This window comes from Diadema setosum, chromosome 18 (genome assembly GCF_964275005.1).
Source record: "Diadema setosum chromosome 18, eeDiaSeto1, whole genome shotgun sequence".
Lineage (NCBI taxonomy): Eukaryota > Metazoa > Echinodermata > Echinoidea > Diadematoida > Diadematidae > Diadema > Diadema setosum.
Genome location: NC_092702.1, coordinates 20669070 through 20689188, shown reverse-complemented (window position 1 = coordinate 20689188; position 20119 = coordinate 20669070). Strand labels below are relative to the sequence as shown.

General features: G+C 37.3%; 2 protein-coding genes across 2 annotated transcripts in view; one reads left to right on the top strand and one right to left on the bottom strand.

Annotated features, from left to right (window-relative positions):
- LOC140241923 (insulin-degrading enzyme-like) overlaps positions 1–3210 on the top strand; it is a 47494-nt gene extending 44284 nt beyond the window's left edge. Inside the window, exons 22-23 of the mRNA XM_072321670.1 lie at positions 1777–2024; positions 2651–3210. Coding sequence (XP_072177771.1) covers positions 1777–2024; positions 2651–2746 — 344 coding nt within the window. The 3' untranslated portion in view covers positions 2747–3210. The remainder of the gene's footprint in view (positions 1–1776; positions 2025–2650) is intronic.
- A 5668-nt stretch (positions 3211–8878) lies between these two features.
- On the bottom strand, positions 8879–17633 carry LOC140241665 (protein DPCD-like). Its single transcript, XM_072321409.1, has 6 exons — positions 17567–17633; positions 16001–16081; positions 15537–15661; positions 14571–14704; positions 13880–13982; positions 8879–12467 (listed from the first exon to the last, which is right to left on the bottom strand). Exons 1-6 carry the CDS (start codon positions 17631–17633, stop codon positions 12363–12365), a joined length of 615 nt encoding a protein of 204 aa, XP_072177510.1. The 3' UTR covers positions 8879–12362.
- Positions 17634–20119: the final 2486 nt, after the last annotated feature.

Here is a 20119-nt window from a genome sequence, read left to right as displayed (position 1 = left end):
TTATCAACTTTTCCTGCAGGTGTCATTTAAATCCATTTGCAACTTTTTGAGTTTTTATGCAAACAGACTAACCAACATTGATGATGACTTTAACCTCCTCCTTCAGTGGCGGAGGTAAAAGTAGTGACCTCACATAACACCCATGTTTTTTTAGCTGATACTGGGAAACCCACATGTATTGAGCTCACTCACCTCAAGGCACCAGGAAGGAAAATTACCAGTCTTTAAAGAGGACTGCATTATAACAAGGTGTCACCGTACTGCCGTCCTATAAAACTATAGTGAACTCCCATTATACTGAAGTCCTCAAGACCAGCAATTTTCTTTCGTTATTTGAAATTTTGTTGTAACTGAACAAATAAGCAATAAAAAACAAGCAGATAATGTTGTGGCCTGAATTTTTAATTCGTTGTAACTGGAATTTCATTATAGCCATGTTCGTTATAACAGGAGTGCACTGTACACTGTACATACAATTTGTACAAGGCCACATAGACAAAGGCGTGGTAGCGTTTGGAGACATGGGTGGCCTGATTCATTCGTCGCCCACAGGGGTACATTAGAAAACTATGAATAGCGCCCATCAGTGAATATGTGCATCAAAGTTTACGCTCATTGGTGACGGTCTACTGCAGTGAAGAGTCTTCAGCTGTGAGTGTACTAAGTAGAGGTCGGTAATAAAGCTATACACGATATTAGTAACTTGGATTCGCAAAAACAGTCAGCCTTGCTTAAGTGGACCTCGCATAAGTCGAATAGTCGCCTATGTTGAAGGTCTTTTAAAGTCCTCTTCTCTTTATGTTCTATTGATCGATTTTATTCCCTCATAAGTCCAACTTTAACCCTAACTAGGCTGGGCTATTTAGGTAGATCATACAGCCGGGGGGGGCCTCCCAGGCCCCCCCTCCAGATCTCGGCCGTTGACCGCGCAATCGCGACGAAAATTGGCACACACATTGCCTATGATGTAATCTAAAGTACTACGAAGTTAGATTTAAAAAAAATTGTCATTTATGCTAAATATGCTAATTTATGCATAATGATGCATGAAATCGGACAATTTGGTATAAATCACTAAATAAAGCTCAAAATGGGCACATTTTTTTGTGTAAATGTTCTTTTTGGTGTCCTAAGCAAATATAAGAGAAAAAAATTGAGCTATCCGATAAAATTTCTTAAGTATTTTATTGTTTTTTTAATTTCTTATGTATTTCTTTGTTTTTTCGACTTTATGTTTTTCATTGTTTTTTCGATGAAACTTGTCCGCGACATTGTTCCGAACAAGAAAATATGTTATTCAATGATTTTAATCAATAAAACCCCAAAATAATCATGCTTTTATGAAATTTGACAGTAAGCACAGTTTCCATTGAAATTGTACATGAATTCACGTTTTTGAGCAATTTTTGGTCTGACATGCCTGTACATATTTATGCGAAACTTCGGAACCGCGCGCCCGGGCATCGCAAATTTGGTGTCAAAAGATGCGGGAGACTTGACAGAAAAAAGTCATGAAACGTCGCGGCGATAGCTTTTCACGTGAGCGATACATCGCGCGGAACGTCGAGGGGGGGGCCTCGGAGGCCCCCCCCCCCCGGCCTAGTTAGGGTTAAGTCAAAGCTATTTCTTCAGACCAAATAGATTCAACTTTACTAGGCAAGGGTGAATGTTTATCCAAGCCAGGGCAGCCTTCCAACTTCATGGTATCCCCACACTAGCTTTTCTTTCTTGAATACTATTTTGTTCTGAGTATGAAGTGTTTTGTCATTTTTGCAGTGGAGACTGAAGTGTCCTTCCTGAAGTCCATCACCAAGGATGACCTCCTGACCTTCTACCGCACCCTGCTGGGCGTGTCGGCGCCACGGAGACACAAGCTGGCCGTCTACGTCTACCCGCCTGCCCCAGAGGGCGTGCCGCAGGCTGCCGATGGAGTGAACGTCCCAGGGAGGGGCGATGGGGCGGACCAGCCAGACGCTGCCACCAAGGACAAGATGGACCTCGCGGAGGCGCCCCAGCTTCCCGAGGTGGGTTGGCGTCCTTCACGCTCTCTTGAGTCTATAGTTTCTTGTGGTTCATTGATGTCTATGGTTAAGTTTTAATTTCTACTCTGCTCAAAAAAATAAAAAAGCATGACATTAAATGTTACAAGTTGTTGATGAAAGTACCAATCCTGCCAAATGCATCAGAAGTAAGCAAAAAACTGATTTAAAGCAATTTTTAAAAAATAAATAAATAAAACTAGGATGCCATACAGTCTTCTAAAGAGCCAAGTTTGAAGCTCTCTGAAGGCTTTCAGTATCTTTTTCTGTTACTAGCAGAATCTTTGCCAGTCACAGCTGCCAAATAGAACTTCCTTGTGCAGAAAACATCCTATGGAAATAATCTCATAAATGCCCCCCCCCCCAATAAAAAACAAAAAACAAAAACAAAAACAAAAACAAAACCAAGGATACTTCATGGACTGGATGAGCTAAAGCATTTTTCGCCACGTTGCAACCACTTGAGCAAACATTGTGCAAGTCAAATTGTTAAGAATGTGGGATATGAAAGGCTTCTGAAATTCATGTCACTGTCCTCCAAAGTTTAAATAATCCCTATGGATTTATTATTAAGATGAGATTTCCATGCTCTTTCTTTGTCTTTGTTACAGCCGCAGAGCATCAATGATGTCACCATGTTCAAGAGTGGCCTTCCCCTGTTCCCCAGGCCGCCTCCATGTACCAACAGTGCCAAGTCGAAGCTCTGATATACGGCATCATTTTATCATGACATGATCAGTAGGGGGCAGTGGTTACCGACACAGGTATTCCTTTGTAGCAATCATATCTGTTGGGAGATGAGAAAGCAATAGTGCAACATGGACTGACAGCCTGCAGTCTTGCAGGTAGCAGGATGTGTATTTATATTGTTATAAGAAGATTATTTCTATGGCTGTAAGTTGATAGGTCACATTTACAAGTTGATGTACAAATGCTTCACAATATATATTCTTAAGAGGAATATTTATATTCTTAATGTTGTATAGTAAATAGAAGTGATGCATACTGTGTGTCGAAATGGGGCAATCAAACTGATTTATAGTGGAAGCCCCCCAAAATATGAGCATGCACTCTACAAGCATTTGCACCGTCTGCTACACATATTCAGATAGTGCAAAGCTGACATCAGCCTGTTCTGGACAAGCCAGCCAGTATCACCTTACTGGTAGGTTTTCAGTGTCACTTTGTTTTGCAGTTAACTATTACATTCTATATCTAAATTGATTCACAGAGGCTGTCAAGTGCCGATAAGACGGTCATTCTACAGACCTTGACTGCATTATGGGGTGTATGCCTACTGAGCAGCATTTTTAGATCATATGTGAAAATATTCATTACAAATCCTCTCATTAACATTAGATACTACTAAGTGTGCTGTAAAGGGGAATTTCCCATGTTGATGTGGGGAATACTAGTTTGTTTTAATACTAGTATTTTACGGAAATGATGATGATTGCTTTTTAAGCTTTTTAATAATGAAGACTACAATGTTTTTGCTTTTGATTCCCAATTTGCTGATCAAGATATTTTTGTTTCTAAACCTTGTATGTGTACCAGCAAACATGTATGGTACCCATACGGATCTGCTCTTGCAGTCTTTTTTGGGGCATGTACATGTAATTTTGAATTGCAACAAATGTGATTCTCAAGTGAATTTTGTTACATGCCGAGCAGCAACGGTTGTTATTTACAATTCCAATTTTGCCTCACTCTCTCGGCATGTTTTAAGAGACTGTAGATGTTTACTACGTCATACTAGACACAGTTGGACATATTATTCTGCTGGTCTCAGAATGAAATAAAGCCCATGGTTTAAATTGGCAGCTTCTCTCACTGAGCAGAGACTATATAGAGTGAAAATAATGTGATCATATGTCTGAGGTATAAGTAATTGTAGGAAAAAAAAAAATCATGGCATGGCTACTTCAGTTGTGAATTTATAGGCTCTTGCTCTTTTCCTTTTTTTTTTTTTTCCTTTTTTTTTTGGGGGGGGGGGGTGTTGATTTTTGGATGTCTGTGTATAGAATGGAAACAATAGTGCCATCATATTATTAGAGATTACTGTGAGATATATCCTTACTTGTGTGCCATAGAGAACATTTCTGAATCAGTGATTGTGTGATTGTAAGTTCTGTACATGTATTGTTATGCATTGGTGAAATAAAAGATGTAATACCCACTTCCTCAAAAAAAAAAAAAAAAAAAAAAAAGAAAGAAATCCAGTCAATCAAATTTGATAATTGGGTACCATTTATCCCTCTTTTCCTTTTTTTTTTTTTTTTTTCTTTTTCAACTTCTGGGGGTTGGGTATCACTTATTGGCCCTGTCCAGAAAGATCCTTTTCAAAAGCTGTCTGTTGTCCATTTGAATCTACTCACCAGCAGTTCCCATCATTCCCAGACCAAACAATGCAAATAATTTTTGCAAAAGTGATACATTTGTCAGTTCATTACAGAGATTCCATGCCTTCATAAATGAGCAGATGGGACAACTTAAAATTACTTTGAGAAGAGTTTAGCCCAAAATGAATAAGCTGTTTTAGTTTAGTGATTTTGTTTGTTTTTAAGAGAGATTGAACACTTTGCATGCAGATGATGTCATACCCCACTTTTAGCAGCCAATGACCAGCTTTCCTGCAGATTTTTTCTTCATACAAGTAACTAAAATTACTTTGAGAAGAGTTTAGCCCAAAATGAATAAGCTGTTTTAGTTTAGTGATTTTGTTTGTTTTTAAGAGAGATTGAACACTTTGCATGCAGATCATGTCATACCCCACTTTTAGCAGCCAATGACCAGCTTTCCTGCAGATTTCTTCTTCATACAAGTACTTTGACTTTTACAGTGCAACCTTCTAATCACGTGGTCAGATCTAGCAAGTAAACCTGTAATTTTGGAGGTCCCGTTCCTTTTTTATTTCTCATTGTTTTTTATCCCTGTTATAATGACGAAATTTAAAGTGCAACATTTTTTATATGATGTATATACACAATATTCTTGATTTCATGAAAAAAGTGTATTCAGTGAAGATTTATGTGCAGGTCAATGAGATATTTCTGAGGGCATGACATCATCACACCTGTGTAAGGTGTTATTACAGCTGCACAATGGTGACTGATATTTTACTGTTTTGTGAAACATATGAAAGTTTAAATGCCATATTTCTTGTAATTTATGTCCAGTACATTTCAACATTGGCTACTCGATTTTTTTTTTTTTTATTTAACTCTGTCTTCTAGAGTCAACTTTCTGTTTTGTGGAACAAACAGTATGGAAGTTTAAATGCCATATTTCCCGTAACTTATGTCCAGTATATTTCAACATTAGCTAACTTGGGTTGTTTTGAATTAACTCCTGTCATCTAGAGTCAACTTAAATATAGAGTGGGGTTTTTTGTTGTGGTCTTGTTAGCTCACCTGAGCCAAAGGCTCAAGTGAGCTATTGCGATCGCCCTTCGTCTGGCTTCCGTCGTGCGTCGTCCGACGTGCGTCGTGCGTAAACTTTTTACATTTTCATCTTCTTCTTGAAAACCCCAGGACCGATTTTCATCAAACTTGGCAGGTAGCATCCCTATGGGGTTAGGAACTCAATTTGTTAAAATGGGCACCATGCCCCACCCAGGGGGCCCCCAGGGGGGCCCAAACCTCCCAAAATTAAGGAATCTGTAAAAATCTTCTTCTCTAGAACCAGAAGTGATAGAGCTAAATTAATACTATGAGTTAGTACATTGATGACTGTAGTTTCAAGTTTGTTCATGGCAGGATCAGGGGTGCCCCCCTTGGGACCCAGGGGAGGGGGTGGGGAGGGGTTCTAATGGGGCCTAAATTGTACATTTTCATCTTCTTGCGAACCCCATGACCCATTTTCACCAAACTTGGCAGGTAGCATCCCTGGGGGGTTAGGAACTCAATTTGTTAAAATGGGCACCATGCCCCACCCAGGGGGCCCCCAGGGGGGCAAAACCCCCCAAAATTAAGGAATCTTTAAAAATGTTCTTCTCTAGAACCAGAAGTGATTGAGCTACGTTAATACTATGAGTTAGGTGGTTGGGAAGGTCCAAATGGGGGCCTGAATTGTACATTTTCATCTTCTTCCTGAAAACCTCATGATGGATTTTTGTCAAACTTGGCAGGTAGCATCCCTAGGGGGTCAGGATCTAAATTTATCAAAATGGGCACTATGCCCCACCCAGAGGGCCCCAATCCCCAATAATTAAGGAATCTTAAAAAATTTGGGCCCTTATTGTACATTTTCATCTTCTACTTGAGAATGCCTGGTCAAATTTTGGTAGAGCTGTGAATAATTTAGATTAGTGACTGCGTGAAAGGTGAACTTGCGATACTCTGGTGAGCGCTAGACCCGTGGGTCTCTTGTTTTGGTTTGGTTTGGGTTTTTTTTTTTTTTCTTTTTTTTTCTATTGCTTTGATTAAATTACACTAAACAGCCTTTATACAAACTCTGTTCAATGTGACCTTGCAAATATAAACTGTAGTTCTTTCTTTATACATGCATTAACCTTATCCATGGCTACAATACGTAACTCTTGTTCTTTTATAAACCTTCATGGGACCATCATTTCAAAATGCAGATATTTTACACAAATATTGTCTCATCAGTGGTAACAACAGAATTCAAAGCCGCCTACACCCTTCGCTAGAAGATTTGCATTCAAGATATCCTTTCTGTAACAGCAGAGCACCAGTGGGGAAAACATCTGTTCTAAGTAGAATCTAATACCTTTATCAAAGTCAGCTGTAAAAATCTGATGTGGTATGATACAATTAATGAGGGCATTGCAAGATGTTTAAATGATGTGAATCTAAGTGTGTTTTTATCCTCTCAAATTATCTTTGGAGATTTTTTTGTTGTCATTTTTGTGAAAAGAGAAAAGATAAAAGACCTCTGCATTCATGTCCACAAATTTGCCAAACTTTGTCAATGTTTTATATGTTCAGTATTCTGCTCTGGGGTGAGGATTTGCATCTTGCTGTGAAGAGCGTGAAAAAGAGACAATGTTTCCCCATCTATTTTCACAAAATACAACCGTAATGTCTGTACACATATCAAAAGTTGTTCATCATACAGAACAGTATACCAGTATGTGACCTCAAATTCATGAAATTCTTCCATAGTTTTTTATTGTAACTGATTAACAAAGCACTGAATTGATCGAGTATGTATGCCCATGATTTCTTTGTCATGGCTACTACTAAAACACTGATCAATTCAGTGTTTTCGTCAATGTAGGGCAATTTGTTATTCATCAGTTGCAATAAAAACTACTACGTTGTAAATGGAAGAATTTCATGAATTTAATAACCCTTGCAAACTGCAGGGATTAGAACCAGCACTGGCTGTCGGGCGGAAGCTTGGTGGTCTAGTGGAGAAGATGTGTGCCCAAGTATGTATGCCTGTGATTTCTTCTGTCATGGCTACTACAGTGTACTAAACCAGGAACACTGATCAGTTCAGTGCTTATTTATGTCAATGTAGGATAATTTGTTAATCAGTTGCAGTAAAAAGTATGTGAACTTTTAGCCGGGTAAATGTGGCATGAACCTTTGTGGAACCTCCCACACATTACGTAATTTTGTGCAAGCTTGAATAGATTGCTGAAAATTGGGTGCAGGAGTTGGAATAGTACGGAATGGTTTCAGACTGCTTTGGAAGTTTATGAGTGCATCAAATTTTACTGAAATAAAACTCTGACTCGTACCTCTGATAAAACTGGCAGATGAAAGGTCAAAAGGGGCAAAAACCAAGCCCCTTTTTTTGACATAATTTCACGTATACATTGAGTCATGCATCCAGAGCAAAGAATTACCTGGATTAAATACATTGCACATGGACACATGAACATGCACAAATTTACCATTGGAAAAAAAAGAAAGAAAGAAGGAAATTACCAGAATTTTATGAACAGATGACTCATCATTACATGTTGTACAATGTATATAAATGAATGTGGACTGTGGGTTGCAACTCTACAAAGATGTATGCGTAATACTCTGATTCTGAGACCCATTTCATGAATGAGTAAACCACCCTAAAAGTCTCAATTGTCCCCACCTCCATCTAAAACTCACTGTAAGTAAAGCCTCAGAGACTTCAAAGTTTGAATTAAAGGACAAGTTCACCTTCATAAACATAAGGATTGAGAGAATGCAGCAATATTTGTAGAACACATCAGTGAAAGTTTGAGGAAAATTGGACAATCGATGCAAAAGTCATGAATTTTAAAAATTTTTGTGTTGGAACCGCTGGATGAGGAGACTACTAAGGCTCCTGATGTCATATGAGTACAAAAGTATACAGAAAATGTAAAGAAAATTCAACATATTTTCACTTTTTTCGCATAATAAAAGAGCGCCTGACTTGCCTCTTTCTAAGGGCAATGGGAATAATATTACCCATAACTAAGTCATTAACGAGTCAAGGGAATGTGTACTTTTTTCAAAAGATGAAATTTTGTGAAATTCTCTTTATATTTTCCTTATATTGTTGTACGCATGTGACATCATACACTGCAGTAGTCTTCTCATCCAGCGGTGACTGCACAAAAACTTCAAAAATTCATAACTTTTGAACAGATTGTCCGATTTTCCTCAAACTTTCAATGATGTGTTCTACTAATATTGCTACATTCTCTCAATCCTTATGTTAATGAAGGTGAACTTGTCCTTTAAATTCAAAGTGCAATTTCTACAACTTAATCAAGTTGGACTTATTTCCACTCACTGCAATGATGTAATTGGGCAATTTATCTACTGATTGATAATAACAATAAACTTCAGTTCTTTCCCACAACAGCAACCCAGTCAAAAATGTCTTGTTGACTACTATTTGAAGCTGACACATTTGCATAAAATTTATTGATAAAACCAGTAAAAAGAAATGTACATACAAATAACACACTTTAATCCATGACACAATTCTAAAACCAGTGCATCTTTTGGCCTCTACAACTGCACAAGTGTTCTGTGTGGAAAATATGTAGATGGCATAATTACGGCCATCAACAAATGTGGTCAGACAGGGTAAAAGAAAAATGAAATTGACCACTGCTTGCAACCAGAGCTGACCCTACATGCAATTTCATGACACATGAATTTCCATGCAAACAAATGAGACCTCGTCAGATGGTAGCAATCTGAGTTAACACATTTGTTTCCATTAAAATTTTAACTTTTGATGCACCTTGTAATGAGGGTGGGTGATTTATACTTGAGATTAACACAGTCTTACTGTATATGCCAAATATTTCGCTAGCTTTATATATTCGCGAATTTCGCAAGTCAGATGCTATTTGTGAAATTAAAGGGACTGTACAGTACTGGTTGAGGTGGGAATTCATGTTTTGAACATTCCTAAGTGAGATAATGAAAAGCCTCTTATGAAATATGAAAGAGCAAGTAATTTTAAGATGGATTCAACGTTTATTTGATGAAAATTGGTTTTCAAATGGCTGAGATATAAAAAAAAGTGCTAATAATAAAGGTGACATGCCACAACTTTATTAGGATCTCTTTGTTTCACCTTGTTTTTGGATATCTCAGCCATTTCAAAACCGATTTTCATGTAATAAACTTTTGATACCCCTTAGAACTGCATGCTCTTTGACATCTCATAGAGTGGTTTCTGAATATCTCGCAAAACCTTAAAAGCTAAATCCTCACCTCGACCAGAACTGTACACACCCTTTAAAGACACGCAAAAATATCGACTCTGATCCCGATGTGAATGTGACGTACGGGCACATATATTTCTCCGTTCAGTACAGGACTCCATGATCGCGAATTTAACCACTCGCGAAATCGTCGAGAATTCCCGATTTGCAGAAATTTAGACTTGCGAAAATATATGGCATATACAGTATTCATTGGTTGTGGGGGTTGTTCCATGACATTCTTTCTCTACACTGAACAAGTGTAGTATTGACTACTAAAATGGTAGTATACATGTAATGGTTCATTCAAGTTATGTGCAATGTACTACCTTCAGCATCATCAGAGCGTAACAATTGGTTGACTTCTCTTAACCCTAACTTCTCTTAACCCTGACTGAGCGATCGCGATGAAAATTGGCACACACGTTGCCTATGAAGTAATCTAAAGTACCATGAAGTTAATTTTTTTAAGAATTATCATTTATGCTAAATTATGCTAATTTATGCATAACGATGCATGGAATCAGACAATTTGGTATAAATCACTATATAAAGCTCAAAACAGGCACATTTTTTGTGTAAATATTCTTTTTAGTGTCCTTAGCAAACGTAAGAGAAAAAAATTGTGCTATCAGAAAAAATTTCTTAAGTATTTTGTTTTTTTGATTTCTTATGTATTTCTGTTTTTTTTTACTTTATGTTTTTCATTGTTTTTTCGATGAAATTTGTCCGCGACATTGTTCCGAACAAGAAAATATGTTATTAATTGATTTTAATCAATAAAACCCCAAAATAATCATGCTTTTATGAAATTTGCCTGTAAGCACAGTTTGCATTGAAATTGTCCACGAATTCATGTATTTGAGCAATTTTTGGTCTGACATGCACGTACATATTTATGCGCAACTTCGGAACCGTGCACCCGGGCATCGCAAATTTGGTGTCAAAAGATGCGGGAGACTTGAAAGAAAAAAGTCATGAAACGTCGCGCCGATAGCTTTTCGCGAGAGCGATACATCGCGCGGAACATCGAAGGGGGGGCCTCGGAGGCCACCCCCCAGCCTAGTTAGGGTTAATACAAATCGATATACTTGTATTTCAAATGAAGGCTAGTACTTTAATGCATTTACTTTACCGTGAAACATTCATTTAGTTGTCTTTTTTTTAAATAAATACATTTTTCAGCTGACATATGAAGAGTGATTGGGCTATCTAAAGTGGCCATACAAAGGTCAGTTAACAACAAACCGCAGCTTGTGGACACCAGGATGGTTTGCAGCTTGGGGGGAAGAGGCAACGTCCTTGAATGCTGATAATACGTGTACAGCGCACTCCCGTTATAACGAACATGGTTACAACGAAATTCCAAATACAACAAAGTAAAAATTCAGGCCACAACATTATCCTCTAGCTATGTATTTTTATTGTTTATTTGTTCGGTTATAACAAATTTTCGATATAATGAAAGAAAACTGCCGGTTCCAAGGACTTTGTTATAATGGGAGTCCACTGTAGCAAGTACTAACCACATCAAAGCCATAGTAAACAATCTGAGAGAATGCACTTCAACATCGTCTGGAATGAACACTCTTTTTTTAATTAATATCTTTCACACAAGCACTATCATCCCATCACTGGAGCAAGCAGAAATTACAAGGTCTATCACCTCAACTGCATGGCTGCATTTATCAAGTGCTTGTTGCTAGCATGTCTTCAACAAACCTATGAGGATGACCAGAAAGATTTGAAGGCAATGAAAGACAATACAGGTACCAAACATTAGGTTAGTCCTAAACTTGGACATTTTAGCATGTCTGATGTTCCATGCAGGGGAAAAGAAAAACAATCTCGAGATCAAATGAAAAATGAATTTGTCTAAACTACAGTAAAAAACATGTCCCTTGTTGCAAGGGTTCATGGCCTTGATATCAATATATACATATTTCTTTAACGCGTCAGGACAGTTTGATTTTGCCACAACACGCATTTCCCATAGACACCTGAACAAGTATACTCTGGACTCGTCTTTAACGGGTTAACTTACGTAGCAGATAACATTGACCGGAAGATTGGTCTGTATCTGGTCGTTGGGGATATGTTCCGTGGAGACTACGTCTGCCTTCACGGAATCTCTTCCTATAGCCGTAAATGTCCAAAAATGATAAAAGACTCCTCCGGACAAACGGACTTTTCTGTCTACAGACAACAGTACTTCACAAGTTTCTTAGTGTCAGCAGGGTCAGCAGGTCATCAATTTTTGGCATGACATTTTGATATGGAGCATTTCTTCAGGATGTCGTGAAATATTAAAAAGAAAAAAAAAATGCATGCTGCTGTGGCATGATTAAACCCCTCATGGACGACCTGGACACGATATACTGTCTGTCAAAAGATGTCGCCGGGTACATATCCTGTTTCATTTAGGGGCCTGATTCAAGAATTCATCATGACAGCACGTAACATGCTCGGGCAAAAAAGAATTGTGCATGCTGCTGCAGCATGTTAAAATAACTTGTGTTCCATCCTGGACATGATGTGCTTGCGGCCAAAGGATGACTTGGTATATCCTGTTTCATTTGCGATCCAATCCAAGAATTCCGCACATCCAACGATTGCATGCTCTCCAGCAGTGGGTAGTTCCTTCAAGGCTACTCAAAACGCTAGCTGGGTGAGCACTCCATGTCTCCTTCACGACTACTTTTGACCTTCTCCAGTTCCTTCTGAACTTGTTTCTCCATGTCCAAGATTTCAGCCGGCTTTTTGTACTGCAGCATGGAAAATGGATGGACCGGGACAAGAAGGAGGGATTCAGTTTGCTAAGACGTGCGCAAGTATTTTGAGGTTTGAGGGATTGGTGGTTCAATAATAATCTGCACTTTGACTTTCAGCTACATGTACATGTACTATAGTGTTCACATCAATGCCAAGTTTACCTTTTCAAGGATGTAGAATATTGGTAAATCTCTACACATAATTCTTCATTAGTACCAACAGTAACTTTACTTCATCAAGACGTAAAACTTATTTGTTGCACTCGTAATGTGCAAATAATGTGAATTTTTTCTGTAATATTTTAATATAACACACTAGTGTTGAAAACTGAAAACTTCTAGTGAGTATTAAAGAGATCGTATAGTTTTGGTTGAGACCTAATTTCAGGTTTCTAGCATTTTTTGGTGAGATAATGAGAAACCTCTTACAAAATATGACAGAACATGTAATTCTATGAGGAATTCAACATTTATTTGATGAAAAATGGTTTTGAAATGGCTGAGATATCCAAAAAGAGCGTTTCTAATAAAGTGTGGGACCCACACTTTTTTACGATCGCTTTGTTTTATTTTGTTTTTGGATGTTTCAGTCTGTCCAAACCCGATATTAATCAAATAAACTTTGAATTCCTCTTAAAATGGTATGCTCTGTACTATATCATAAGTGTTTTCTTGGTATCTTGCAAAAAGTTAAAAGCCCAATTCTCATCTCCACCAATACTTTACCATCCCTTTAAATAGCCATTCTCATGAAGTGTAACCACCCCTTTCACAGTTGTGTACATGAAATGATTAGTAGATGTATACTATATTTGTATTGAAGTGCAGTTGCAGTGCGGACACCTGAAAATGCTGCTTTAACCCATTGGCCCAAATTCTCAAAGGTGGAATAACTTTATTACACCGGTTATTCCGCCGATTTATTACGCCTCTTATGCAAATCAGGCCCTCGTGACGTAAATTGACGCAATTTCTTCCCCGGAATCTATTGTCAAAGGTGGAATAACTTATTCCCCGGAATAGCTATTCCGCGGAATAGTTATTCCAGCTTTGAGAATTCGGGCCAGTGAGGATGGGCTAATTTTGCTACAACATGCATTTCCTATAGACCCCTGGCTGAGTATACTCGGGACTAGTTGGAAGAGATAATTTACGCTACTTGAACAAATCATGATACAGAAAATAGTACAGCATCAGAATGGCACGTTATATTGCACCACTGACTTGTGAAACAAATTTCATTGCATTAGCACTAATCAAATACATTGTATTGCATACCTATGATTATTTAATCCTTCCTAATGCCTAGTTGTTGATATTGGTATACACGTAACATATATATGTGCATCTGTTGCACATTAAAGTTAGATGCTGTCCGTAATTACAGCATACGACACTGGACTTACTGAAATGATAAGAGTGTTGTTACTGTGAGCAAAAGTGATGGCAGCTTGCTGCAGGGGAAGGTTTGCACGGTCCATGTCAGGTATTGTAAATTTCTTGTAGTACCTTGGAAACACATCAGAAAAAAAAAAAAAAAAAAAAAACCCATGAGGAAAACAAGTAAGGTTAATTAGCATTGCACATGAGGAAAACAAGTAAGGTTAATAAGAATTGTCAGGACACATAAAAAGTATATTTCATGAAAACTGATTAAATTTAACAACTCATCATGACATGCTTTCTTTTCACAAGGATTCCAGGCCATGTTTGGGAGCATGCTTGACTCTACCATGCAAAAGATGTGAAATTCCCTAAAGCCAAAAGTCACTGACATAGTCATTTCAAACAAAGAAAATGTAACTAAATAAACAGGTATGCAATTGCCACCACAGCACTTCGTACATAACTGAAGTTACTATGCATCATCCGTTGAAAGCGTGATCTTTAAGGTCTACATGTACCTTTTTTTTAAAAAACAAACGTATTAAAGAAAAAACTCACATGCAGTGGAAAACTACTGAACATGAGGGCAAAATGTGCTCATTTTACTTAGTTCCAGAACAAACAAACAAAAAAACACTAACAGACTTAAAAACAACAGCAAAATCTACCACTACCATCATGATTAGGACTGTTGACAAGTCATATACTCACTTTTTGTTGGACGTCCGGATGATGCAGCATCTGTTCTCCTGGTCCGCGGTGATGCTGTATGTTGCGAGGGGATACGGCAGGTTCCTGATCCTCCACTGGAAAGACTTGCTGTTGTCTTTTCTCGTGAAAACAGGCTGATAAATTGGGTAGAAAACAGACAAGAGTTGTATCATTCTATCAACAAGGCAAACTCACAGCAAACTGCTAACTCACTCTTGGCATTCGTCTATTGAACCACTGACAAAATCAATGTTTGCAACAACTTGATTGAAGAGCATGCAGCTTGGAAATTACAATGTCTCTGATGCCCGGAATGCCCGGAATTGTGAGACACGAGATCAGCACCCTATCATCATGTGCCAGGATCATGAGAATTTTGGCAAATTGTCTATTCTTAAGTGCTGAGAAACTTCCTGTTGCTAAATTATTCATGAACCACAGTGATAGAGATGGGCATGATTGGAGGAAAAAAAAAAACACTTCTGTTTCTTTACTCAAAGCATACAAATTGTACATCACAGTTATGCGACTAGCACTGCTATACAATGTACCTGAGGTGCCAATTTCCATCCGGTTCCATACTGAATTCTGAAATCTCCGTAAACTTAATACACAGGCCACAACGTTCCGGTATGGAACGGGCTATATACTGTCAATGAGGAAATTGGCCGTGTTGGAATTTTTGCGCATTTCCCACAACCAAAAAACTAGTGTGAAAATAAAAGTATGTGAATATTTTTGCTTGCCGTATCTTCTAGTAGTTGATGTCTTGATTCTGTGCAATTCAAAAAACGTGAAACTCATCTTACCCAGCCGAACGCGAAAGATAAGTTGAGCGAAAATATTCACTTTTACAGTACTCCCCGTACATACATAACATTACTTTCTGATCATACATGTATGCCTCATTGGGGTTCAGTGTCTCTTGTAAAGTTCATCAGGGACATAGCCTATAAAAGAGCTTACATTTGAACTGCTTTCTCTCAGATGCTCTGCTTCCGCGGACACAGTTGGACGGCAAAACTGTTCTCCAACCTCAATCTCCCACTTGCCTTCCCGGCCTAGTATGCTCTTTGTTCTCCATTTCCGCACTATGGATTGAAAATCATTAAACACTTTATGACTTATGAATATCAGTAACATAGTTGTCTTTTTGTCTGTAACAAGAATCAAAAAGAGAAAAAAAAAATGGAAAGAAGAAATGCTTATGTCGGGACAAAACACAAAACACGATGTAATAAGAATTCTACATGTAAATCTACACTGTTTGTTTCATTGGAAATTTTGTTCTAGAAATCCATTATACAATAATAATAATAATAATAAAAATTATGATAATAATAGAAATAACATTTCAAGGCTACAATATACTTATATGGATGTATTATTTAAAGCAGACAAATGGGAAACTTAAGAACCAATTTCCTTACCAAGAAGATCATTTGTTTTCACATCATACTCCTCAACCAGCTCCTTGCCATCTGGCAAAATAAAATGAATCTTCCTCCGCCCTGCAGTAAAAAAAAAAAATAAATAAATAGGCCCTAAATGATAATATATATATATATATATATATATATATATATACATTGTATATATACATATACCTCTATATATACGTACATGTATACAAATAAATTTTTTTAAAAAGGATAAACTCAAACATTAAAACAAGTTTAAATGAGGTAATGGTCATGGAAGGATAAAATCAAACATATAAAACAAGTTTAAATGAGATAGATTAATCTAGATTTTAATGGCCATGAAAGCTTCTGATAATGAAAATGCATGTACATGTATGCAAGTAGGCCAACATGTAGATAGTAATGAGTTAGACGTCCTCAAACCTGGATTTCATGATCCCTAATAAGACCTGTGGTCGTCATTTTGCCAGTGCCACTGCCCAAGTTGCATTTGTAATTAGATCTAGTAAAGGATCCAATTTTCAATAACATTGTTTTTACAAACCATGACTCATGAGGCATGAATTGTGACACAATCAAGTCACATTCTCTTGAAAAAGTAAAGGCAAACCTCTCTCATATACATGTAGGCTATGAATGATTCTACCTGCGTAATGAAATCTTGTTCTCTTAAACATTTTCGAAAACATCACCAAATAATGGCAATGACCACTTTCAACTTATTTACAGACCGCATTAGGGTGTTCCTATAACCCCGGAGTGCTGTAACCAGTAACAGCCCAGTGCCGTATACAGAGAGTCTGGCCAACTCGGTTTTCGGCTTATGAATTTTGAAGCTTGTCCTGTGATTGTTAAAAAAAAAAACTGGTCCTGTGTGTGAACTTCGAGGAGCCATGTCGTTACCAAAGTGTGCTCATACTTGTACGTATTGCCCATTGTTCACTACCCCTTATTTGACTTGCTTTCATTATTACACAGCGTCCAATTTAGCAGTTGTCCAGACTCTCTGTCTTGATATAGAATCTACGCGTACAGCAAGCCAGACACGAACATGTTGGGGTCGCATATAGGACGGACGCGGACGGTGACCGACGACATCAACATCGACCATCGACAGACAGCCGGTAATTTACTTCAAAATATGTGACAAATGTGGGTGATTGGAAACAGAATATAACACCCATCACATTTCATGTGATTTTGGTGGAGTTTGGGGGCATTTCCAAAATTTAAGATATTGATATGGATACGAAGGTAGTATAAAGTTTAGGCCCACTGACTACTGTACATCGACGTCATCAGCGCCAAAAAGCAGAGCCTACTGACTGCATGCACATGCACGTTACTTCTTACTGTACAGTCTGTAGTCCTATCTATTCACACTCGTGTTTGTGCATGCTAACAGTTAACCTTTACGGTACGTATTTGTCCGTATGGGGTCGCTGCTGCGGTTAGTTAACTGGCTACAATTACGGGAGAAATCCATAGATATACATAAACTGTCAGCATTGTAACATCGAAAAGTATAGGCGGCCGCGGTTTATGATAAAGCCTGAAAATCAATGACCTCACCATCTTGGACTAAGGCGGTCTTCCTTGATTTCCTGAGAGTATCCAACCAAGCTGAAGTGTCCGCCATCCTTGGCAACGATTCCGATGTCTTCGGGTTTTCTGACGTAGATGGCTCTGGTGCACTCCACTCGAACTGGCAGTGACTGGTCTGAGTGAACTCTGCTCTATATAGTGCTCCAACAGGGAGGTGGGAAGAGCAGTTACACCATGGAGCTAACTTTGGTAGCTCCATGGTTACACCTCCCTGGTATGCAAAATGCCAGTAATACCAGCAGGGGCCTTTTTCACAAAGCAGCCAAATCAATCTTAAGATTTAAGATTGACTAAAAATTATGTTATGCTGTGTGTGTCTTCAATATTGCTCAGCTTTCTAATGAAAATGAAGATTTTGGAGACTTTTTTTTTTTCATGTAGCCATTGAAACACTCAACAAAAAAAGAAAGTAAACACTTTTTTCAAGTTCATCTTTCTCACAGATAGTTTGACTGATAGAAATGTTTTATATACCATTTTAAAGGTAATTTGATAAGCTATCAACCTAGTAGGTCAATGAAAATGAAAACTTTACGCATGAGTGAACACATCCATTTTCTCTTCCAAGGCACAAAAGTGAACATTGCAAAAGTTGTTATTCAAGCGTACGTGCTCTTCCATAAAACAATGAGAACAAAAGACAAATTCATCACAATAGGAAATGTAAATTAATTTGCAAAAATCATCCTATGATCTCTATAATGTCTCTGCAACATTCCAAAGATAAAGAAAGGCAACAGATAATGGAATAAAATGAAGAATCGTCAGTCAAATCCATAGTTAAAACACATAAGAGAATTAGAAGTAATGGTAACAAAGATGGTAGAAATTTGAAATGTTATTCCAAATTAAGAAAATTTGAAATATTTTTTCTTGAATTTGTCTCATGCATTCTTAAATCCCTTAATTAAAAAGTGAAATGAAGAAATTCTGTCCATTTTATCACCTTTGCGGCTTACTCCCTATGTCATTTAAAGTTTGAGCTGACAGAAAATTTCAATGTTCTCCCATCAGTTTTCCCACTATGGATTTGTTTGAGAATATAAAGAGAAACAAGGAAATGGAAACTAATTTCTGCTATTTCACTCATGTCTCTCATTGCGTTTGAGTTGAGTTGAGTTTATTAACAACATATATGTTCAAGTTCAAGTTCAATCATAGTTTATTTCCAATCAAAGAAAATCAAAACGTAATGCAAAGTATACATATCATAAAATGATATTGTCTACACTTTTACAAAAGGTTCATGTAATATACGAAATAAATTATATACATCAACATATGTACAATAATCAGAAGGAACGATGCGTATACATGTATACTTCGCGAGCTTTCAGAAAATAACTTCAATTTTGGAAAATAGCGATCCACAAAAAAGCAAAGCTTGTAGGACGTGGATCCCTAGATAATTGATGAGAATATGATAACATGATACAATAACATGAAAATCTTTTATAAGAATACAATGATATACAAGGTTCTTACAGCTATGCAAGCATATGTTTTACATACTTATATTTATCTTACATAAGAATACATGTGGTATACATACGTGCAATTGATCTAGTTTCATTGTGATATATTAATCACTGAAAAGGCAAAGAGAATGAATAAGTATGTAACAATGCCATATATGCATAGGCAAAGGTTCTGAAAAAAAGAAAAGAAAATAGAAAACAGAAGGTAATGTTGTTAAAGGGGGAACCAAAAGTTAGCACAAGTGCTAGTCGAGAATGGTTCTCCCATTATAGCTACATGTATATCTAAGATCTAAATCTTCTATGAAAAATATGAACTGGAAAAAGTGTTTACTTTCTTTTTTTGCTGAGTGTAATACAAGATGAAATCAATATAGGTTACAAATCTGAATCTTGAATCTTGAATCTAGGTTTTCCTGCCCACTTCATCAGATCATTCATTTTCGAGCGAATTTGAATGATCACCGGGATCAACATTCAAAAATCTAAGTAGGTTATTCAATTTGATTTCAGCAGCATTCGAATTCCTGACTTTGTCACATAAACATGTGAACAGCGCGTTCAAATTAAAAATGCACATGAAACGCATTCAAATTCGCACCAGCACAGCTGCGATGAACAAGGACAAGTTCACCTTCATTAACATAAGGATTAAGAAAATGAAGCAATATTAGTAGAACACATCATTGAAAGTTTGAGGAAAATTGGACAATCCGTTCAAAAGTTATGAATTTCTGCATTTTTTGTGCAGTCACCGCTGGATGAGAAGACTACTGCAGTGTTTGATGTCACATGCGTACAACAATATAATGAAAATATAAAGAGAATTTCACAAAATTTCCTCTTTTGAAATAAGTACAGATACCCTTGACTTGTTACTGACATACAATGTATGTTATGGGTAATATTATTCCTAATGCCTTTAGAAAGAGGCAAGTCAAGTGCTCTTTTATTATGCGAAAAAAGTGAAAATATGTAAAATTTTCTTTACATTTTCTTTATACTGTTGTACTCATATGACATCACAAGCCTTAGTAGTCTC